The 25,219-nt window shown below is 39.0% G+C and overlaps 1 protein-coding gene across 3 annotated transcripts in view; it reads right to left on the bottom strand.

Annotated features, from left to right (window-relative positions):
- Positions 1-25,219, bottom strand: part of prkcbb (protein kinase C, beta b) — a 223,475-nt gene that overhangs the window by 73,792 nt on the left and 124,464 nt on the right. For all 3 annotated transcript variants that reach the window (XM_055152249.1, XM_020919954.2, XM_055152248.1), the window contains 3 exons: positions 17,877-18,011; positions 13,611-13,707; positions 5,656-5,799 (listed from right to left, as the gene is read on the bottom strand). In XM_055152249.1, coding sequence (XP_055008224.1) covers positions 5,656-5,799; positions 13,611-13,707; positions 17,877-18,011 — 376 coding nt within the window. The remainder of the gene's footprint in view (positions 1-5,655; positions 5,800-13,610; positions 13,708-17,876; positions 18,012-25,219) is intronic.

Here is a 25,219-nt window from a genome sequence, read left to right as displayed (position 1 = left end):
GTAAGACGGCGGGCCAATTTTAACAGCTTGTATTTGTTACAGTAAGAGCCAGTTACACCCGCAAGCGGCAATGAAGGGCATTTAACCCCACTAAACGTGTTGTTTAAGTGATGTACATTAACCTGGAACATGCGATCTACTCTGAAATTATAGCCAGTTGGAATTTAAAATAACTAATTAGATCTGTGTAAAAAATGTTTAAAAATAGCCAAATTAGAAGGTCTAAATTGCAACATTAAAGTAGTAGTAGTTTTTTTATTCGGTCATTTTGCAGCACTAGAAAACAAAACAAAACAGACTACAGCGTCATGGATCACGACCTAAAGGGTTTAGGTTGAAGTAAAAAGTACTTATAATGTCAAACCCTATTAAACAATGACAGAAATCAAAGAAAGAAAGCAGCCTATGAACAGCAAGTTTACAATTACAATTTCACTTATGACTTACTGCATATATAACACACAAAATATAAATTAAAACAAACTAAATTGAATGCAGAATTAATTCATTCCAGAGCTTTGTCTTTCAAAATGATGTCTTTCAAAAGATAATACTTTTTTTTTTAAATCATCAGATTGGTCCATATACTAACCCATCTTCATTTTTTTAAAGATGCCATTTCAAATTCTACTGATACTGCTGATTGCACAATAAAAAAATTGCAATATTTTACTGTAAAAAAAGAAAAGAAAAGAAAAGAAAGAAAGAAATACATTAAATAAAACAGTTTTACCATTAAAAATAACAAATTTCCATGTCAAATTTTTTTTTTACTGTCAAATATTGTAATAAGCACATTATTTAACTGTGTAATCAACAGTATATATATTTTTTTTGCTGTAAATGAAGGAAATGTTTTACTTTAATGGTAAAGTTCTGGCAGCCACAGCTGTCGGTAATTTACCATAAAAAGGACAACTTTTTCTTTTACAAGGCATAAAAACCATCAAGTTATTATACAAGTTTTTTTTTTTTAGTTCTTATCTTCATTTTTTAAAGATGCCAGTTTTGTTTTTTGTTTTTGTTTATGGTCGTACAAAGTAATAATTAGAGCCCGACCGATATATCGGTTGGCCGATATTATCGGCTGATATTGGCAACTTTAGGCATATCGGCTATCGGCCGATATGCTTGCTGATATGGGCCGATATTTCACGTGGGCATGTTATACCTCGCTATAAAGCTTAGACTCTCTACATTCTGTTCATTTAATCCAATTTACAGACAGATAAATGTCCTAATATGTGGCTCCACATCAGTATTTATCTACGGAGTCATTTGTCTGTGTGTGTCCGTACTGTCCCTGAACACACCACAGAGTTGCGTCACTCACGTGTGTTTGTTTACACCTGCAGACACAGATCCAAACACTGAGATTATATTCTTTTTACAGCCAATCGGTTTGAGTCTGGATTAAAAGGACATTTATTAGTGCAGATTTGTGATGTGAGGAGGAGCCTGTATGAGCGGTGAGTGTTGGAAATATGTCGACTCTGAAGCTAGTTTTTGTCATTTGTTATGGGTTAGCTTCTGTAGCTCCCGCACATAAACAGACTGTTTTCTATTGGTCTGTTCTAAAGTGACTGTATTGGCCGTATATTTGCTACTGGACCTGCATTGATATGTAAATGAGCTGTGAATAGAGGTGTGAATTATGACATTTGCGCATATAATTAATTACCGCGGCGCGCACGTATTTACGGCTAAAGGCTAATAGCGCTACTTTCTTTACTAGTTATGGGTCCGTCGCGAACGAAATGACTCTTAGAACCGGCTCTTTAAAGGGAAAGACGGGAGCCTGATCCTTATTGGGAGCCGTGTTTTTCTCTTTCTCTCACTTTTTTTCTCTTCACGCCGCGTGCAGATTCATGGTATGACAGCGTCAGCGGCTAAAAATGAAACTTTGAGAAATTTGCGTGTACGTAGGATTAAAAAAAATTTAAAATAAAAAAAACGAGCATATTTGACTGTAGTTTAGCATAAAATAAATAAGTCCTGGTTTAGTCCTTTTTCAGTCCTGGTTTAGACCTGGTTCAGTCCTGATTCGGTCCTGCTTTAGACGTGCTTTAGTCCTGCTTGCAACAAAACAATCTGAAGAGCCACTTGGGAGCCAAAAGAACCAGCAGCTTTTAGTGAGCCGAGCCAAAAGAGCCGGTTCTCTAAAGAGAACTGGAATACCCATCACTAGTGTCTAGAATGTGATGCAAAAATGCCATTAAGCCAACCTACTGTCTGTAAATATGATGTAAAGAGGCAGAATAACAATAAATGTTGCCTAAATAAACCCAATTTAAAATCCACCAGAGCCAAACCTAAGTTTTTTAAACAATTCAACATTTACAGTGAATTTTTACATCACTAAATATATCGGTGATTATATCGGCTATCGGCAGCTCCATCTTCCATTATATTGGTTTCATATCGGCCACAGCAAAATCCATATCGGTCGGGCTCTAGTAATAATAATGATAAAGAAGGCACAAAATGAAGCGTTTATGATCATATAATAAAAATAAAAGGCAATGGTAAAGAATATTTAAAGAAATGATTAACATGCAATGCGATGAATCATGATTAATCTGATTCACTTAGGTCACTCACTTCATACAAAATTAAATAGTAACAAAAAAAAAAATTGTATTGATCAACATTAGGGAAAAATTGTGATACATTTTTGTCAACTCTTGTAAACAAATTAGAGCAAATTTCCACTGAGTACATCTAACTAAACACTTTCATGTGTGCTGACAGTTTCTAACCATGTTTCCACACAGACCGTACAGGAAAGGGGCCATAGTGGAGCTCTATTATAATGCACATAAGGTATAGACCAAGACAGAAGCTCTACATCCTCCCACTCAAACCCCACCAGCCTCCACACTGACATCCATGTTTGTGCATTTTACATGAGACTATCTGCAGTCGCTGTACACCTCCGAACCCATTCACCCTCCGCCATATTTATCAGATCCGGCGAACAGTCTCCATGTTGCCGAAGGAGCTCTTGTAGCTTATCTGCGTGTGCGTTTAAGGAATCTGGGAGCGTAGCATATTCCAGTAACGATTGACCCTCGGCTCCTCGCATTGACGAAACCCGTGTAGCTTTAAATGCCTGTTACCATGGAAACAGGCAGCCGGCAACCTAGGTCTTCCGCGCACGCACACGCGCGCACGCACACACAAAACGCAGCCTCTCTGTCGCTTTCTGTCACTTTCTCTTGTTCCATCCCCGCCGCTCTGAAGCTAGCGTTTACCCAATTTTCCGCGCTCTCTCTCCTCTCCTCTCCCTTCATCTTGTACATCCATTTTTCCTTCATTCTTGTCACTCAACCGATAGCCCCCCCCTCCTCCTCCTCCTCGCTCTACCTCCGTTCATTCACAGTGACGTTTTTACCTCTCTAAATTCATTCATGTCAACCTTGGCGCGGCGCTGTCACGTCTATGTCTCTCTGTCTTTTCATCACTCCCTCGGCTTGTCGTCCCTTTTTTTTTTCTTCTTCTTCTCCTTCTTCTTCTTTACCCCCCTGACCAGTGCATCTGTCTCTGTCCGACAATCCTTGCCCTTCGCTGACTCTTGCTTCTGGGTGAGAGGATCATGTTGGAATTAGTGTCGTAACCACACTAGTGTTAACAAAGTGGAAAACAGTAATAGCTGGTCATATGTTTTCATTTTGGCTCTCAACTATGGCTTCTGGGTTCTGTAAAGGGCTCATATTATGGAAAATGTGAGATTTAAACCATGTTATAATGCTGTTACCTGGTAAAAAAAAGACCTGTAGTTCTGTTTTGTTTTATTCACACATGTTTGAGTAATCCGTTATTACTACTCTGTCAACATCTCCAAAGCTCAAAATGCTCTGTGGATCAGTATAAATGGGCAATTCCAGGGCTGAAATCAGGTGTGTGGGGGTTTAAAAACACAGTGGAGCACTTCCTATATTCCCACATGACATCACAAGGTGGAACAGAGTGGCTTCTGTTTGAGAGAAGAAGTCAGCTTAAATATGTGAATGAAACAGACCACAACCCCAGGTATGTTTGTGATGAGGAAACAACATTAGAACTAGGAGTGTGCAAAAATATTGAAATACCAATATATCGTATCGCTTAATGTGCTGATACAGTATCGATATCATGGGCTGCTGTATTGTTATATCGCCAATAGTATTTTTTTCATTTTATTCATCAGCCGGTTTCACTTTGTAGAAACTGTCTGACCTCGGAGCATTAGGATTTGTTTGCTTGATGGTAAGCAGGTACTTTTTTTCATTTAACCGCTGCTATTTGGTCGTGATGGGTGTAATGCGCCACTAACAGGGCTAACTGGTATATTAAGCTTTTCCCAAATCCCATAGGAAGAAGGACAATAACCACTTTCCCCTTGATAAAATTCACCAAACATTCTCTTTGTTCCGGCTTTAAATCCTCAGCCTTGGGAATCATTGCCAACACAGAATGTATGGCTCTTCGCTGACTGGCTGGTGACCAGAGTCAAACTTCTATCTAGTGTATTCCGATTCCTGACCTAGTCGCTGAAGAGAAATTAAATTAAGCGGAGGCACTAGGTGGTGCCAGCCTGGTTAACAGTTTTGTTGTTTATTTAGTTGATGAAAACTCGTTAATCTAACACATTTGACATATTTACTCTTTTGATGAGTAAAATGGGTGTGTTTCACTTTGCACAAGAAGTGGCTTAACAAGGACTTTTAGAATCACAGCTGTATCTTAGCCTTTATTTTTATTAAAATGTACTGAATCGATTTGAAATATATTGTACTGAATCGAAAGTTAACTGTATTGAGATATGTATCGTATCGTGGCCTATGTATCGTATTGGCAACTTCTTAATGATACCCAGCCCTAATTAGAACAGATATAAGGCAGTGTAATATTGGCCTTTTAAGAGATATGGATTTTTGAGCTGATTCGATCCGATATTTATCTTGCTGTTTTGGCTGACAACCGATATTAAGAAGACGATGAAGAAAAAAAAGACATTTTTGATGCACTGGGGATGACGTGGACTGGGGCAGGGCAGAAAAAATATTGGAGCTCTATATCGGCTACATTTCCAATTTTGGAGCGATATCAAAATCTTGGAAAATCCTCCGATACCACCGATAACTAATAATCGATAAACAATCCCTATCACAAACCAGTGTTTCTGAATACTGTTAACAGTTTAGTGATCCTATTCAATATTAAAACAATGTATTTGCATAGTGATTGTATTAAAAAGAACAGATACAAGTGTGTACCTTATTTATACAAAATATCTCAAATACACAACCTTCTTTTCACCATAAAAAGCATTTGTCAATCCCATCTTGGTCCAAACGCATACTATAGTTGCGTCCTTTGGCAAGACACTTCAAATGCCTGCGTCAATATCCTCGATTGGCAGACTCTCTTATATTATGTAAGTCTACCTGAAAAGCAACTCTGGCAACACTTTGTACGGAGAGCTACTGATTAATGCAAAAAAATGTGAAACAACTTTATATATGAAATTTGCTATACAGGACCAATGAATTCTAACAACATGAAAACTCACTTCCATCTTGTTTGGAAATAGACTTCTTCTTGCTGTGAGGTAGAAGTGCTAATCTAATGTGCATTCCATAACACAATCTTCCTTTCTTATTCCATCCTTACCTTGCCGAAGCTCCCCTTCCCCAGCACCATCAGGAAGTTGAAGTCGGACAGCTTCACTCGGTCCTGGTTTCCGTTGGAGTCAAACCGAGATGCTGCGTTGGCTGCCTTCCCGTCTGTGTTCTTGCCTGGACCAATCTTAGCTCTCTGGATTGAAAAACAACACAGTACAACTCATTAAAGGTGCACTATATAAAGCAGGTGATGGACTCTGGTTGGGAGTCCATCACCTGCTTGTTTCTATGAATATGTCATCTACCTGGAATGTTCCACAGTATGACATTAAACAGATCTACCTTACATTTATTCAATTACAGGTGCTTTTATAGCTCAAATATACAGGCATTCTGACTGTGAGCGGGGTTGCCTCTCCACAGATCTGACCTGTAACTTGGTCTGGTTTGGTTTCCATGATGATAGAAAGATTTAATACCACACTGTGAAACATTCCAAACAAAAAATCATCTCCATGGAGAAAAACATTTGACGGACCCTCCATCAGAAACGTTACACAATGCATCTTTAAAGAGGGAGTATTTTACTTTTATAAGGTATTATCTGCTAACACATAACATGTTTAGATCACCATGTTACTCTTCAGTTTTTTGAAAATACTATATTCACCAAAAACAGTTTCACTTGTGCTTTTGACGCTCTAAGTCACTCCCCCTTCAGAGCGCTATCACCACAGAACCAGCATGAAACTTTGCATCAGGTTTGTCAAGTTGTTGTGTACAGTTTGTGCTTTTGAATATTTATGGAGACTTGCTGTGTGGGAGCATGGATGATGAAGGCTTGTGGACTGAGCACTGAATCTTACAACTGACCGTAAGGAGGGTTAGAATAGTGCTGGGGAGAGATCACTAGATTACAGAAACATGTTCGGATGACAACGGGTACCCGCAAATAGTTGCTGAAACGGGCGGGTTTTAACGTTCTTGAATTTTACAGGCGGGTATGCGGGCGGGTTGTGATTACGCACGGGAGGGTCAAGTGAATCAAATGAACGACGAACTGGAGAAAAATACTTGACGCACTTCCAGGAAGTCCGTTACCCTGGAAACAAGAGCCATTTCCTGGTCTTTCCCGGAACAATGGCAGACCAGGCTGAGAGACTTTAGTGTATTTATTACAACCATCAGCAGAGGCGATCGACTCAGCAGCTGAGCTCCTGGTTTAGTCCTGGTTTAGTCCTGGTTTAGTCCCGGTTTAGACCCGGTTTAGACCCGGTTTAGACCCGGTTTAGACCCGGTTTAGACCCGGTTTTTTAAACCCGGTTTAGACCCAGTTTAGACCCAGTTTAGACCCAGTTTAGACCCGGTTTAGACCTGGTTCAGTCCTGGTTTAGACCTGGGTTTACCTGTTCAGTCCTGGTTTAGTTACTGGTTTAGTCCTAGTCCTGGTTTAGACCTGGTTCTGTCCTGGTTCAGTCCTGGTCCAGTCCTGGGCTGTCGGTTAGGCGGTTAGGCGGTTGTGGCATGTATATATTTATGCTAATGACACTGGTTTAGTCCTGGTTTAGACCTGGTTCACTCCTGTTCAGTCCTGGTTTAGTACTGGTTTAGTCCTAGTTTAATCCTGGTTTAGACCTGGTTCTGTCCTGGTTCAGTCCTGGTCCAGTCCTGGACTACTGAGCTGTCGGATTATTGGGCTGACCCTGATTTACCTCGGGTCCGGGCGGGTGCAGATTAAACTTTGATATAATCACGGGTTAATGGGCATGTGTGGTGCTGTACTGCGCAGGTGCGGCAGATGCGGGTAGATGCGGGCGGGTGCAGGTGGGTGCATGGCTCCAAAAATGGACCCGTGCAGGATTCTGATCTAAAGCCTTATTTTTGATGAGGGAACAACATTATAACATGGTAGAAAGCAAAAAAATATATAAATAATTTTGCACAGTACCTGCTCTTTAAAAGTAAGAATTGCCATTGCACTTATTGAACGCCACACTTGACACTTTCCCTAAACAAGATGGCCTCCCGCACCACTCTTTTCAGTCTATCCGTCTCTGCACTTGTCTGCGCCCTTCATTGAATTCTCCATCTCAAACTTTAAAAGCTTTCGCACTTTTCAACAATTCTCAAATATAATACATCTGGAGGAGGTCTGAGTTTGCATTAGTTTTCAGTCTCTTCCATTGTAACTCAATTTAATCATCTCTCCTTCTCCTTCCTCTCCTCTTCCTGCCTTTGTCATAAAAAAACACTGGCCCTCATTCAGCTTTTACAATGACCTTAGAAAAGCGGACTTGGTATTAGCACAAAGGAACGCGGAGGGTTAAATAGGGCCGTATATTTTCGTATAAATGTGTTCCTGCTGATCCAGCTAATGCACTGTGGAAGCTTGTAATTGCCCCAGTCCTTTACGTTCGGACAGAGAGGCGTCCCTTAGAGATATTTGTGGGGGACACAGGCATCGACAATGGGGTAAAACAGTGATCGACCACTTTTTTGAACTTTTGAAACATCTACTTACTTATTCTAGATGTTAATTTTGTTTGTTTTGTCACAAATATCGCACTATTTTCTGATCTATGTTACAATGTTGTTTCCTCTTCGCAAACATACCTGGAGTTTTGTTTCATTCACACATGTTTAACACAAACTCTGCATATTTAGGCTGAATTCTTCTCTCACACAGAAAACACACTGTTCCACCTCGTGATGTCATGTGGTAATACAGAAAGCGCTCCCCTGTGTTTTTAAAATCCATACACCTTCACTAAAATCTTTGGATGATTTCAGACCCGGAATTGCCAAATCTCTACTGAAAAAAAAAAAAAGTAAAAGGTAGCTGTTAACTTGAAAACTGCCCCTACATGACATCACAAGGTGGAAGGGTGGATTTTGAGCTTTGGAGATGTAGACAGACTAATAATAAAGGAATACTCAAATGTGTGAATTAAAAAATACAACTTTGAGTATGTTTTAGATGAGGCAACAGCATTATAACAATTTTGCTTAATATATATGTAATGTATAATAAGTAAGTTGTAGATAGTGCTTTTCACCGACATATGTCACAAAGACGCTTTACAGATCTTTCTTTTTTTTTTTTTTTATTCCCTCCAAACTCGGTGGTGGTAAGCTACTGTTAATGTCACAGCTGGGGCAGACTGACGGAAGCAAGTCCCTCGGACCAACACCAACACTCACGCACACACTACTTTCATACTAGGCAATGATAGTGAAGTGTCTTGCCTAAGGACACAATAACAATTTTTGCATTGGCACCTGATATTCTCCCATCCAAGTACTAACCAGACCTTGTTTAGCTTCTGAGATCTGACGGGATCAGACTTTGACAAGCCGGTATGGCTACAAATAATGTATGTATATAATATTTTAAGTATGTTAAAGGTCCACTGTGTAACTTTTCTGGTGGAGGGTCCACATTCCCGACTTTGTATCTGTGCAGATGTTGTTGCTTTGCCTGGAAGGTTCAAGAGTATGGCATTAAACCTGAATTTAGACAAGCAGATAACACTAGCAGGCTTAATTACAGGTCAGATCTGCGGAGAGGCGACCACACTCATAGTAAGAATGCATATTTTTCAAGGTATGTAGATGTAACCAAAGTTAGATTTTTTGGTTTGTTCCACTGGTGGGAGCCAAATCATACAGGCAATAAGGGTGTGCAAAAATAATGAAATATCGGTATATCGCATCATATGAAGTGGTGATACAGTATCGATATTGTGAGTTGCTGTATCGATATATCTCGCGTATATCAAGTATTTTTTTGGTGTATTTTACTAAATTATTTTGTTACAGCTAAAGTTCTGTTGCTTGTTCAGAGGAAGAAAACCTGTTTATTTGACATTTTTACTGTTTTAAGGATTAAAATGGGCGTGTTTCATTATTGAACCGTTTCAAATCGATTTGAAATATATCATATCAAAAGTGCACTGTATGGAGGTATGATTCGTATCGGCAACTTTTTAATGATACCCAGCCCTAACAGGGAACATTTGGAAATGGGTCAAATGAATCTTAATTATTACTGAAAAGTTAAATTAAATGGCTATTACATATTATATTGTGGAAATAATGTTTAAATGTACACAAACTTCTTAGTACATTCTTATTTGTTTTTAAAATATAGCAGCAGTTCACATTCAGAATCACATCAACCACTGCATTAGGTATAGATTTTGGTTCCCTGTGTCTCTTGTCGCCTCAGTCACATCTCAAACTCCCAAAGGTGTGTAACAGAAAACTCAGAGTAAGAGAGACAGAGACAGAGAAAAAAAAAAACAGAATGAGAGAGAAAGGGAGAAAGGGAGAGAGCGTGACCTTGAGAAGATGGATGGACTAGAGCAGATGGACGGACACAGTCAAACACACAGGGACCAGTGGAGGTGACAGGGCACTGAACAAACTGACCACACACAATCAGGTGTACAAATAGAGCACAGATATAGATCATTAGGGCTAGTTATTATTATACCCCCAACACATAAGACTTTGGTGAAAATGTAACTAAAGAAAAAGCATTTATTTTATTGTGGATGCTTTATTGCTTCTAAAATGTGTTGAAAAACATGTATCCTTTCTATGACTGGGCTTGCCTCTCCACACACCTGACTTGTAACTTGACCTGGTTTCTGCTTGTCTCCATTGAGATGTTATTACTTTGTCTGAAATGTTTTACAAAATTGCACAAAACTCATTGAGGTATTTTTAAAACCAATCTGAAGCGATGGCTGAAGAGAAACCAGATCTGTGATCATTAATGTTATGATCCTCTGTAAATGTCAGGGTTGTATGTCATGATTGTGTCTTATTGTGCTGTTTCTACCATGTTTGTCTGATGAATTCTCATTGACAGTTTGTCTATTGTGTGATGTTGTCTTATATTGTCTCTGTCTCTCTGACCTATTAGGGACTACAGATGTAAAGTAGCTTTCAGGCTAATTCTTGCGTATTTACAAGTATATGTTCATGAATATGCCCTGTCCCTTTAAATAAAAAAAAAACAACAACAAAAAAACCACTATTTTTTGGCTGACATTTAGTGCAGACTTTTATCATTTTTCCCCTTAATTATACAATTTTAATTGGTCACAAACTCATCTACCACCCTGTTTTACTACACACTGGATACGAGAGTGGCGTAGTCAGCTTTTGTGCAGTGTCCTCTTCGCAATGAAGTGTTCAAATGAAGCTTTATGCAATTCTTTAGACAGCTGGTTGACCCAAACAAAGTATCAGCCTCTGCTGGAGATATGCTAAAAAATGCAAATACTGGCCAGATATCCAGTATATCAGTCTAACAAAAGTATAAGTCACCAGATGAAGAAGAGAATTGTATAAACATTCTTTCTACCCTGCTCCAAGTGCCCACATAAAACTATTTTCTGCGTTATAATGTTGTTTCCTCATCAAAAAACACCTTGTGTTTTGGTTCATTCACACACAAACCCTGTACATTTATTTACAGGAAGTACTCAACTGTGTTTTTAAACTCCATACACCTTCACTGTAATCATTTGGAGAATTTCAGACCTGGAATTGCAAATCTGTACTAAACAAAAAGTCAAAGGAGCTATAAACTTGCAAACTACAGCTACATGACATCAGAAGGTGGAAGAGAGCAGTTTGAGCTCTGAAAATTTTGACAAACTAATAATGCAGGATTACTCAAATGACAAAACACAACTCCAGGCATGTTTTTTGAGGCAGTAAGAACATTATAACATGACCTAAATCTCACATATAGGACCTTATGTGTAATATAGCAGCTTCAAGTTTTGGTTTGGACATGAGACTAGGGACCAGGGACATTTTCTATCCTGCAGACAGTCTCCAAGAGCAGATAGAATAGTCATCACTCAACGCCACTTTTGTTCAGTGTGTTTTAAAATGAACACTTTCTCTTTCATGTAGTGCTGCTCATCTATCTTTTAAAATTACTCTTTGGGAACTAGTTTTGAAATTGACGGATGGCTTCTGATTAGCGGCAAACCAGTAAAATATGTTCTGACAAATGTAACTCTGGAGAAATATGGCTAAATTACCTCTCGGGCGGAAGAATAAAGCCGACGGAAACCAGAGTCCCCCCCTGCGCTGTGCCAAGTATGTTAATGAGCCTAGTGGTCGGTCACACACACACTCACACACACTCACACACACGACAGGGACACGTGTGGACCGGTGCAGTGCCAGAGAGCTCCTGCCAACTGCTAACAGCTCTCCCCGAGTGGCCCTCACGCGTCGCACATTCACACACACTTTCACACTCACGCACACCTCAAATGAGACCGATATTTCACACCTATCAGAATGTCAGGTATCGGTGTTAAAGCTCCAGCAAAGGCCGATATTTTGCTTTGTTGGTTACTTGATTAAAGGAAATGCATGAAGATTTGGGGGAGAAGCATACTTGATGCGTGTCCAGGGTGTCCGCTGTGGTTTGCGAGTGCCTTGTTTTCCCGGGAGTTGAGAGTGACTTTAGTGTATTTATTACATAAAACACATGAGCGGAGGCGATCGGAGGAGGTGGCGGCGTTTATATATTTATACGCCGGGAATGACATTGGTTAGACCTGGTTTAGACCTGGTTTAGTCCTGGTTCACTCCTGGTTTAGTTCCGGTTCAGTTCCGGTTCAGTCCTGGTTTAGACCTGGTTTAGTCCTGGTTCTGTCCTGGTTTAGTCCTGGTTTAGACCTGGTTCAGTCCTGGTTTAGTCCTGGTTTAGTCCTGATTTAGTCCTGGTTTAGACCTGGTTCAGTCCTGGTTTAGACCTGGTTTAGTCCTGGTTCACTCCTGGTTTAGTTCCGGTTCAGTTCCGGTTCAGTCCTGGTTTAGACCTGGTTCAGTCCTGGTTTAGTCCTGGTTTAGTCCTGATTTAGTCCTGGTTTAGACCTTGGTTCAGTCCTGGTTTAGACCTGGTTTAGACTGGTTTAGACCTGGTTTAGACCTGGTTTAGACTTGGTTCAGTCCTGGTTCAGACCTTGTTCAGTCCTGGTTTAGACCTTGTTCAGTCTTGGTTCAGTCCTGGTTCAGTCCTGGTTCAGTCCTGATTCAGTCCTGATTCAGTCCTGATTCAGTCCTGGTCCAGTCCTGGTCCAGTCCCAGTCCCGGTCCAGTCCCGGTCCAGTCCAGTCCCGGTCCAGTCCTGGTTTAGACTTGATTCAGTCCTGATTCAGTCCTGTTTTAGTCCTGGTCCAGTCCTGGTTTAGTCCTGGTTTAGTCCTGGTTTAGTCCTGGTTTAGACCTGGTTTAGACCTGGTTCAGTCCTGGTTTATTCCTGGTTTAAACCTGGTTCAGTTCTGATTCAGTCCTGGACCAGTTCTGGTCTAGTAATGGTCCAGTCCTGGTCCATTCCTGGTGTAGTCTTGGTTGGGGAGTGTATAAATTTAAATTCTGCTAACGACACGGCGTAGATTTCTTGTTCTGGTGTTTGTGGCTCTTGGGACTTTCTCTTTCTTCTCCTTTTTCTGGATAATAACGTTGCTGCGTCACGGGATAGTCGTCCCTGATTGGTTGATGCGGCACATCCAACGCCAAAAGTTCAGCATTTTAGCTTTCCGGTCTGAACGTACCATAAGTTTAAATGTTTATTTCCTTGGAGATAGATAAATTTAGATGAGTTTAATGCAACACTGTAGAACATTTCAAGCAAAGCAACAGCATTTCCATGAAGCCAAACAGATACCATAGTAACTTTCCAGTAGAAAAGTTACATAGGGCACCTTTAAAAGTTTGAAAGAGTAGATCCCAGGAAGAATAGCTGCGGTTTTACTCACTAATGGGGATCGATATGAATAAAACCACGAAACCATCTATTTATTTAATGTTCTTGAGTACACAGCATTGAGTATAAAGACAGTAAATTTATGAGCGTATGGGAGTTAGATATAATGTGGGGAAAATTTTTACTGTATAATCGGGTCCTAAAATATTGCTAGACCGTATGGGCCATTTATATTGTCTGCTTCTAAAAAAAACCCATACCTCAAACCTCTGGCGAAGCTCCTCATTGGCCTCCTCCCCCTCAGGAGCCACTGGGACGTTGAAGTACTCGCCCTCTTCTTGGGACAGCAGCTTGAACCTGGAGACACATGGACAATATTCACGGTTTAATCAATCGCCGGCCGGCTCGTACAGTTAAACTCAGACCATTAGCTCCATAAAGGCAGCAGTTACAGCCGCTATCTCCAGTCATAAAGAATAACCATTATCAACCGATGTACTGCTCTCCTTCTGATACGGTCAGGCCCAAATCTTAACACGGGGGGCTCTGCTTTTACATAATCAATACTGTTGTCATATATACTGCATAAAGGGGTCATCAACAGAAAAACCATGAAGTAAAAGCAATTTATTCGAAGATTAAGTACTGTAATATAAACCATATGAAATATAAATTACATTTTAAAGCAGATGCCCTTCCCGCTCTTACCTTCATTTAGTTTGGGCTGACATAATGAGTAAACAAGATTCTGCAGTGGATAGGAATGTAACGATATCCAAATCTCTCAGTACGATATTATGACGATATGCATCTCACAGTACGATATTTATTGCAATATTTTGATATAGTTGTAGATAAGAGACTTTTTCGCTTTTAAAATACCTTGACAAAATTTTGGTGTGAATTATTTCCGCCATAATCCCAAGATTTCAAGTATAAAACATTTCTTCATGTTGTTCTGCACTGAAATGAATCATGGGATATGTAGTTCCGTATGTTTATAAGTTGTTGCTTCAATAAAACCATGCATTTAAGCAAAGGAACTTTGTAATTTGATATTTTGTGACAGCCCATGATATTATTGTGAGACTTTTGACGATACGATATCACGATATTTCGGTTATTGTTACATCCCTAGGAATGAACCCTCAAGATCATTCGGTGCACTATATAACGGGATATAAAGCGAGATGTATCACATTGACTGAAATGTTCCACAATTTGACAGTAAACTTATCCATATTCATTCTTATATAAGAGTTTTTATTGCAAGAAAAGTAGGTATGTTGGCCCATCATACTCCGGATTATTCCAGGCAAAGGAAATGTTACATAGTGCAACTTTAATCATACATTCGCCAAAATTTGTTATTATGTTGTTTTTAGGGATGTAACGATATCCAAATCTCTCAGTACGATATTTTCACGATATGATATTTAGGAAAGGCTAATATAATTGCAGATGGGACACTTTTTTGGTTTTAAAATCCCTTAACAAGATTTTGGTGCGAATCATTACTGTTATAAACCCAAGAGGTTAAGTTAAAAACAAAAAAAATGTCTTCATATTGTTTGCACTGAAATGAATCACAGGATATGTAGTTCCCTGTGTTTTTAAGCTGTTGCTTCTATAAAACAATGCATTTAAGCAAAGGAACTTGTAATTCAATATATTGTGACGATTATTTTGAGACTTTTGACGATACGATATCACAATATTTCGGTTATTGTTACATCTCAGTAATGAACCCTCAAGATCATTAAGTGTACAATATAATGGGATATAAAGCGAGATGTATCACATTGCTTAAAATATTCCACAATATGACATTAAACTTATCCATATTCAATCTTATATAAGAGTTTTTATTGCAAGAAAAGTAGGTATCTTGGCCCATCATACTGTGGATTATTCCAGGCAAAGCAGGTGGTGGGTGCTCTACCAGAAATGTTACATAGTGCAACTTTAATCAAACATTCTCCAAAATTTGTTATTATGTTGTTTTTGGGGATCTAACGATATCCAAATCTCTCGGTACGATATTTTTATGATATTTTGGAGAGGCTAATGTAATTGTAGATAGGAAACTTTTGTACTTTTAAAATACCTAGACAAGATTTTAGTGCGAATCATTACTGTCATAATCCCAAGAATTCAAGTAAAAAACATTTATTCATGTTGTCTGCACTGAAATGAATCATGGGATATGTAGTTCCCCATGTTTATAAGCTGTTGCTTCTATAAAAAATGCATTTAAGCAAAGGAACTTGTAATTATATATATTTTGACATCCCACGATATTATTGTGAGACTTTTTTTTCGATACGACATCACAATATTTCCGTTACTGTTACATCCCTAGTTGTTTTCTATTAAGTGTTAGCAGTTGATTCATTCATGCAGTCTCATAGTTTCAGCACTTGAATTAACAACAGAAAAATCAATATCTTTGCGCTGTGTTAATGAAATTTGTTGTGCTGATTTAGCTTTTCCAACAGAGTAGAGTAAAGCGCATCAGGCACATAATGTAATATAATCTTGTCTTGTTGTAGTCCTGGTTTAGTCCTGGTTTAGTTCAGGTTTAGTCCAGTTTAAAGGCACCCTAAATGACATTGTTGCAGACATTTTGTAATAACTACACCTTAATAAGTCTAATAATTAGGTGTAGAAATTATAAAGTGTTGCCAGTTTGTCTGTTTTGATCTGAGTAATGATACACTACATAATTTCATGATTCAGTACCAATACTAACCTGTCCAAAAGCACTTTAAATAAGCCAGAATACAGCGCAGTAGTATTATGTCTCCTTTCTCGAATCTAGAAATAGTTTTTTGGGTAAAGTTTGAGTCTATAATGGCCGTCTTCCACCCCAGACACTGGCATCTCATTAAAAGCTTGACAGGGCAGCGTCAGCAAAAAGACCTCGAGAGGGGGAGATAGGGAGCGCGTGCTTTGTGATTAGAGAGAGAGAAGAGGAGAGCCTAGATAAAGAAGCCAAGATAAAACACACATGACGTACATTTGCTTTGGCATCAAATCTCAAATGTTTCTCAGAGCGGTAATGAACAAGGTCACCTCTATCCTCCTGCTTTGCTTTGCTCTTCTTATTTCACATTATATAAAGCCCCGTTCACACACACACACACTTACCAGGACATCGATCGGACAAAATGCCAGAACACTCAGAAATGACTATGGCAGTGTCTGAATGTCCACACTAGCCCCTAACCTGTCGTTCCTGCACATAGGCCTGCACAGTAGCACTAAATTCAGGTCACGTGACTCTCTGATGTCAAGGTGAAAAAAAGTTTGCCCAAATCTGATATTTTGTCAAGCTGGATCTCACACAAATGGGAGTTTTAGAAATGATCTTTTAACTAGGGTGACCAGATTTAAAAAACAAAAAAACAAAAACTGGGACACCCCGGTTTGTGGTGGTTTATAATAATAAAATTGTGAATCGAGTACGTAATGAAAGAAAATTGTTATGCGCTCATTCATGACTAACGTGTCAGTACAGTCACATTTTCTTTGTGTTTTGCTCATTTTTAAGCATGTTTTTCTGCATTTTACCTAAACAAATGACAATGTATGCCTCTCTTTATTGTTGGCAGGGATCAAATTAGTTAAAAATAGGGACACAAGAGACATTTCTTGTATAAAACTGGGACAAATCATTGTTTTTGGATAAATCCACTAGGACAGGGAACACAGGGCTCAAAACTGGGACTGTCCTGGTGAAATAGAGACGTCTGGTCACCTTACTTAAGTTAAGGTTAGTGACTAATGATAGTAACTTTACACCATAACGCTTTATTTAATTGTGGTTTATTCATAATCAGTTTAAACTTCTGCTTCTATCTGCTTCATTCAGTCATGTTATGTCCCATTAAAGACCGTTCACCATGCTGTTATTTTTTCAACTCTGGTCTATACTAGTACTGGACATTGCTTTTCAAGGCACATTGTGGGAAGTTTTGAGTGCACTACTTTTTGAGTGCATCACCATAAATAGTGTAGAGAAGAAGGGAACAGTGTGGACATTCGGACACAGTCAGTATTCACACATGCGCTGGTCCCAGAACATTTCCGGGTCGGCTCTGTTCTCATTCACTTTCTCGAGGTGGAGGTCGGTTTTCCCCGAGTCCCGAGTTCAACAGAATGCGACATGAGAACATTTGACATTATCTGAGTAGATTCAACTTATTATCTACCAATGGAATAAGTGTCTTTCTCTTAATTCAGGCAACTTTCGATTTTGTTTCTCATTTTAAGTGCAAAGAGTTCTTACTTTAAGTATAAGTATGACAAGGTGTGTTTTTGTATTTTAATTTTACTTGTCAAGCAAAACTTTCTTAATTCAAGTAATCTTAACTTGGCTAGACTATTTTTTGATCAGTTCTGGCTTTGTTTTGACCCTGTTCTGACAAAATGCAGGTAAATTCCCGGGTCAGGCTGCGTGTGTGAATGGAGCTTAGGACTCTACAGAAGTGGGTTGCCATGTGTGTGCTGGTTGTTTTTCTCACCATCCGTCCACGCCTTGCTTGTGGAGCTCGGAGATGCCGAAGGACAGCGAGCCCATGAAATCGTTACGGCTGGTCAGGTCCCAGTCCCACACCTCCACAGACAGGCGCCGGTCCTTGTCATGTTCTTTCAGATGGCTAAGGGACACACACACAAAAAAAAAATAAATTTAAAAATCAATGGAGGTCATTTATAGTAGTGTAATGTTTTATGGTCTGATTGCAATGAGCAGGGTAAATAAGAACCTCAAAATTAGTGCTAAAGGGGCCATATTACACCATTTTCTCATCTACAAACAGACCCGGAGTTGTGTTTTGTTTCTTTCACACATGTTTAACTCACAAACCCTGCATATTTAGGCTGAGTATGCAGAAAACCAGTTTCAACTTGTGACTAGACTTGACCAAAATCATTTAAATTAATTCAGCCCTGGAGCTGGCAATCTCTACCAAACAAAAGGTAAAAGGCAGCTGTTAACTTGAAAACTACTACAATATGACATCATAAGGGGGAAGACAGCATGTTGACCTTTGGAGATGCAGACAAACTAATAATAAAGGATTACTCAAACATGTGAATGAAACAAAACACAACTCCAGGTCTGTTTTTGATGAGGAGACAACATTATGACGTGTATAAAAGCTCATAAGAGTCAATTTTATGTGATATAGGAAATTTAAAGCAACAGTTTGTAAGATTTTTGTTAAACATGTTCAAATCAAGTATAAACTTCAAACTTCAAATTAATTGTTTGAAACGAGTTTTATGTATAGTGAGTGTGCAGGTTTTATGTACTTTTGTGTGATTGTTGCTGTACTTTCTCCTGTCGTGTAGATGATTTCACATCAACCTGGCGCGGGACTGAAGATGGAAATTAGTCACGTTGGCTATAATCTTTACATATTTACATTTTCAGTGTTCATTAATGTGTACTGTCCCTTTACAAATAAATAAGAAATAAGAATTATGTCCAATGTTTAGACTGATGAATCAGCATGACGTGTTATCAAAAGATGCAAGAGTTAAAAAGTTACACCAACAACCCTTCAATATATAAAAAAAAAGTATTTTGGTTAAAGATGGTGACATATTTGACCATTGAACAACCACTGTTTTAAAGTTGAAGCTGTTAATGTTATTATTCAGTGTTCTAGTCGGAAATCAGAATGAGCCTCACATGAGTCTCACATTTGGGTTGCCAGTTCCACTGCTGAAATCCAGTAAGTTTAAACCTAAAATGCCTCTCTCTGAGCTAAATGGTCACTACCTAAACCCTGCAGCCAGTCATGAGTCAGTGCGAGTGCAGCCTCTGTAGCTCGGAAAGGGAATTCTGGAGGTTTTGAGTTTTCACATGAGGCAGGTCCATGTACTGAGAATGAGACAAACTAGTAAGTGTCCTCTATCTGCAGATTCAGGCACTGGCAACCCAGGTTCAGTGGTGATTGTAACACCTTTTTCAAAACAGTGAGAGGATAGGTTATATTTCCTTTAATGTTGATAATGAATACTATTTATTTTTAGTTTTAGCCAATATTTACTTAACTTGTTGTTTTAAGTTAATCTATTTTTATTTGACAATTCACTCTACTAAACCTATAACCATTAGGATGATAATGTAGTGCATCCTTCTGGATTCTAATAGGATTTTAAAAGAGCTTGTGATCAGATCCTGCAAGAGGTAACAATCATTTAGAACCAATGGCTGCCAAAACACAAAGCCAAATGTGTGGGAAATCCTACTGTATTACTCATAGCACCTCATCTTCTTTTTCACATCTTTTTCCATCGCAGTGAAAGAAAATACTTTGATTATAGGATAGGATTTCGTCGAATTAAATATAATTCAGTCCGTGAATAGTCTTTTTTTTCGTCATAAGGCTCGAGTTCAAACTGTGCATTTAAAATTAACTGGTTGTTATGGAAACAAATTGTTTTTAGAGAATTCGAGTAGGCAGAAAGCCCTGGTGTGCGTCACATCTTTAACTGTGTTCAGAACTACCACACAAACTAGACATTTAAAAAGAAAACTCATTTCCATTTGCAGCATTCTGTCAATTATAAAGAATATGCAAACAACCAGTTATATAAGCAATAATAAGATGTTCTTTTTTGTAGGGCTTAACTTCATCATGCAAAACAAAGTACATTTACTTATTGAGTATGTTAGTGATGAAGTAACACTAGTAGTTGTTGTAGGAAAAGCTACAATATTAGGTTTAGTTTGCAATGATCAACTCCTTGCACATTTGACTAAAGCACAGTTAAGATTATTATATTTAAGATTTTATTAAACATTTGACTCTTTCTTTTCCAGTCTGGCCATTTTTTAGGTTTCAAATTCTGCTTCCTGGTTGGAAATCACGACGAAAAATTATTATTTGACAAGTAAATATATAAGAAAATACCTTTATTTAGTTTTGTAAGTAAAATTGTGTCTAAATTTTTGGATAGTCTGATATCATCAACATGAAACACTCCTGTAATTTTCAACATATTTTTAAACTTTTCTTCACAAAAATTAGAGAATCATCAAAACCTGTCATGTGCACTTTAAAGAAACGATGTAATACCTCCTGGTTTCAGCTTCCTGTTACAATGCATACATTATTCCTGTGAAGCCCAATGTCACAAATATGCAACAATCTGTTTGGATCAAGATATAAGATGAGAGAGCTGCTGCAATCCCCCAGTGCCACTTCCTAGAAACCTTTGGCAAGCACTTGTTTCTAGTTGTCGCAAATTTGCAGCATACTCAAATTTCTGTTTAATGTTTTTGCTATAGTGAAATTAATAATATCAACTTTATTTACCATCTATTTAAAGCCAAAACCATAATTTTTTTTTTATATGGGTCCGGTCAAGCGGTAACGGAGGGAAACGGGCAGATTTTTTACATTCAAATAGCTCTTATTCAGAAACTAGAGGGACTATTGAAATAAGTAAAGTATCAGAATGTAGGAAAGAGTTATATTTTTTCAAGTTGTTAACAAAAATTTAAAAACTCATGTTGGTAACGGAGGGAATGAAATATGCAGCACTTTTTGGGCAATAAATACAAACAGCGATAACTACCGGTTCTCACTTACTTATCATAACATAACTGGTTTGAATATTTGCTTCATATAGTTTTCTACCATATGGTACAAGATTAGGTTGAAAAACCTCTTACTTTTTGAGTAATGAGATTTTTTATTAAGAAAGGTCATGGTAACGGAGGGAAAAGTAACAGAGGGAAAATTGTAGAAGGTGCATGATTTTGCATAATTTGTCATCTTTTTTCTTCCGAATACTTTAATATTACTTCAAAATGAAAGGAAACTATTTCTATAAAATATGTCAGTCCTTCCAAGCAAATTTTTATCATTTTTAATACTTTTTTTTTTTAAATCATGTACCTTCATCAACAGTTCAAAGATGGAATAACACAAGATATGATGAAATACATCCATTTATTTACATGATTTGCAGGTCTTTGAAATTTGGGAAATAATTTTTGTTCCATGTTTCATACATGGTCTGTTTAAAACGTATGTAACTTTAGAACCAAAAATGGTACAGAAAAAAAGGTAAACAGTTTCATAAACTAGAGTACATATGTATCTGTTCAATACATTTTTATATCAGATGCATTAACTTGAATTTTTGGCCTTGCTGTTTACTTCTGCTTGACCGGGCCCATATACATCTATATAAATTCAGGTGTTAAGAGGTTAATATTACATTTTAGAAATAATACATATTTTTTGTTGCTAATCACTACGCAACTGTCCTAATTTTTCATAATTCAGAAACTCAAGAATAAGTTAGTAGCAAAAAAAGCACTGTGGAGGGCCAAAAATAATTTCTGTTGATACTTGATCTTTCCTTTTTATAAATGTACTATACAGATCAGCACACAGTATTCACAGTAATAGAGTTTCTATTTCAAATCGTATATTTTAGTAAAAATTATAAAAATCTGTCTTAAATATTAGCCCCAGAGCTAAGTGACCAATCTCTACTCTCATGTTCAAAGTAAAATTACACTAATACTGATAATTTGATTACTTTTTACCACTTTTCAATAGAGCCGTTTGTTCAAGTCTATCACTAATTCAACTCGTCTGAAATACTGAATCACCCGCTCTCCTTCTTATGTAAAGATTGTATAATTTCTATCTTCTATCAAATTTCAAATCTCCATCTTTCCTCCTCTGATAAAGCCGACGCATAAACGGAGCCAGGAGCAGGATCCAAGTCCAAAAGGTTCTGAGAGTCTGAGGAGGGGGCAGATGTGCTTATCACACTGCCAGCGGTTACACATGCCTGGAAATCCTAACATAATGTGAAGAGAGAAGAAGAGAGGAGAGGAGAGGAGAGGAGAGGGGGGAGGAAGGGAGGGAGAGACGAGAAAGTAAGGAAGCCAAGATGAAAGAAAGAAACACTGATAAAGGATGAAAGAGTGAAGGCGAGGGAGTGGGAGAGAGTCAGAAAGTAAGAGAGGGAGAGAGGGAGAAGCATAGAGGGAAAGAGAGAGAAAATCAGAGATGGAGAGAGAGAGGTAGAGAGAAGCAAAGAGGGAGAGAAGCAGAGAGGGGAAGAGAGAGAGAGAAAAGCAGAGATGGAGACTGGGGGAGGGAGAGAGAGAAGCAGAGTGGGAAAGAGAGAGAAAAGCAAAGAGGGGGAGAGAGAGAAGCAGGGAGAGGAAGAGAGAGAGAGAGAGAAAAGCAGAGATGGAGAGAGAAAAGCAAAGAGTGTAAGCGAGAGAGAGGGAGGGAGAAGAAAAGAGGGAGAGAGGGAGAAAGAGAGGAAGAGAAAAGTAAAGAGAGAGAGAGAGAAGCAGAGAGGGGAAGAGAGAGAAGGAGAAAGCAGAGATGGAGAGAGAGAAGCAAAGAGGGAGAGAAAGAGGGAGAGAGAAGTAAAGGGGGGGTGAAGAGAGAGAAAAGCAAAGAGGGGGAGGGAGAGAGAGAAGCAGGGAGGGGAAGAGAGAGAAAAGCAAAGAGAGAGTGAGAGAGAGGGGGAGAGAGAGAGAAGCAGAGAGGGAGAGAGGCAAAGGAGAGAGAGAGAGAGAGAGAGAGAGAGGGAAAAGCAGAGATGAGAGAGAGAGGGGGAGAGAGAGAGAGAAGCAGAGAGAGAGGAAGACAGAAGAAGAGAGAGAGAGAGAGCGAGAGAGAGAGAAGAAGAGAGAAGCAAAGAGGGACAGAAAAAGGGAGAGAGAAGCAGAGAGGGAGGGAGAGAGGGAGAAAAACAGATGGAGAGAGGGGGAGTGGGAAAGAGAGAGAAGAGAACAGAAGGGAAAAAGAAACAGGAGAAAGAAAGGAAGGCAAGATGAAAGAATCACAGATAAAGGATGAAGGCGAAAGAGAGAAAGAGACAGAGAGAGAGAGGGAGTGAGGGCGAGGGAGTGATGGGAAAGAGCGACAGTAAGAGAAAGGGAGAAAGAAATGCAAGATGAAAGAAACTGATAAACTGAGGGAGGATGAAGGAGAGAGGGGAGGGTCGGAGGGATGGAGAGAAGGGGAGAGAAAGAATTAGAGAGAGAGAGAGTCAGAGTGCGAGAGACAAACAGAGGGAGAGAGAGAAAGGCAAGATGAAAGAAACTGTTAAAGGGACAGGATGAAAGAGAGAGAGAGAATGGAAGAGAGGACTGAGAACAACAGAACGAGTGAGAGTAAGAGAGAAAGAGAAAGAGGCAGATTGAAAGGAAGGCAAGATGAAAGAGAGATGATGAAGGAGAAGAATGGAGAGAAAGGGAGACAGAGAGGAGGGAGTGAATGACAGGAAGAGTGAGAGTGAAAGAAAGGGGAAAAAGGCAGATTGAGAGGAGAATGAGAGAGGGGGCAGAAATAGAGAGAAAGTGAGTGAGAGAGGGAAAGAGAGAGATAGAGAGAGCGAGAGAGGAAGTCAAGATGAAAGAAACACAAATAAAGAATGAAGGAGAAAGAGAGGGAGAGAGAGAGAGTAAGAAAGAGAAAGAGAGGGAGCAAGAAAGAGGGAGTGAAAAGAGAAAAAGTGAAAGAGAGGAGAATGAGAGTGGGGCTGGAGAGAGAGGCCACGAGAGAGAAAGAGAGAAAGAGTGGGAAATGAAAAAAACACAAATAAAGGATGAAGGCAAAAGAAAGAGTGCGAGGGCGAGGGAGAGAAAGTAAAAGAGAGACAGTGAAAGAGAAAGAAAGAAAGAAAGGAACAGGAAAGTGTGTGAAGCGGGAGAAAAAGAAAGTGGAGGAAGAGAGAAAGTCAATATGAAAAAAACGCAAATAAAGAATGAAAGAGAAAGAGAAGATGGGAGAAAGAGAGAGCGAGAGAGCAAGAAAGCGTGAGTGAAAAGAGAGAAAGTGAAAGAGAGGAGAAAGAGAGAGGGAGGAGAGCAAGAGAGACAGAGAAAGACAGAGAGAAAATGAGATGAAAGAAACACAAATAAAGGATGGAGGCGAAAGAAAGAGTGTGAGAGTGAGGGAGGGGAAAAGAGAGACAGTGAAAGAAAGAAAGAGAGGGAGCAAGAAAGAGTGAGTAAAGAGGGAGTAAGACAAAGCGGTGGAAGAGAGGAAGCCAAGATGAAAGAAACGCAAATAAAGAATGAAGGAGAGCGACTGTGTCAAGGGGAGGGAGAGTGGGAGAAAGAGAGAGTAAGAGAGAGAGAGGAAAAGAGAGGAAGCAAAAAAAAAAATAAGTGAAAAGAAAAAAAGTGAAAGAGAGAGGAGACAGAGAGGGGACGGAGAGAGAGACAGAGAGATTTTGAGAGGGAGAGATGAAAAGAAACAGATAAACAGATGGAGGCAAAAGAAAGAGTGTGAGGGCGAGGGAGAGAGAGTAAAAGAGACACAGTGAAAGAGAGAAAGAAAGAAAGCAAGAAAGAAGAGAGGAGCAAGAAAGAGTGAGTTAAGAAGGAGAAAGAGAAAGGGCAGGAAGAGAGGAAGCCGAGATGAAAAAAATGCAAATAAAAAATAAAGGAGAAAGAGAGTGCCAAGGGGAGGGAGAGTGAGAGAAAGAGAGGAAGCAAGAAAGAGTAAGTGGAAAGAGACAAAGTGAAAGAAAGGAGAATGACAAAGGGAGCGGACCACGAGACAGAGAGAGAGAGAGACAGAGCGATGAAAGAAACACAAATAAAGGATGGAGGCGAATGAGAGAAACAGTAAGAGAGAGAAAGTGAACTAGAGAAAGAAAGAGACAGCAAGAAAGAAAGAATGAGTGAAGCAAGAAAAAGCAAAAGAAAGAGAAAGACGAGGCAGAGAGGACGCCAAGATGAATAAAAAATAAAAAAAAAACACAGATAAAGGATGAACGAGAAAGAGAATGCCAAGGTGAGGGAGAGTGAGAGAACGAAAAGAAGAGCGAAAGGGACCAAGAAAAACTGAGAGAAGTAAAA

Source organism: Boleophthalmus pectinirostris, unplaced genomic scaffold, assembly GCF_026225935.1.
Source record: "Boleophthalmus pectinirostris isolate CB_2022bp ecotype Guang Dong unplaced genomic scaffold, ASM2622593v1 HiC_scaffold_17, whole genome shotgun sequence".
Classification (NCBI taxonomy): Eukaryota; Metazoa; Chordata; class Actinopteri; order Gobiiformes; family Gobiidae; genus Boleophthalmus; species Boleophthalmus pectinirostris.
This window is presented reverse-complemented; position numbering and strand designations above follow the sequence as displayed.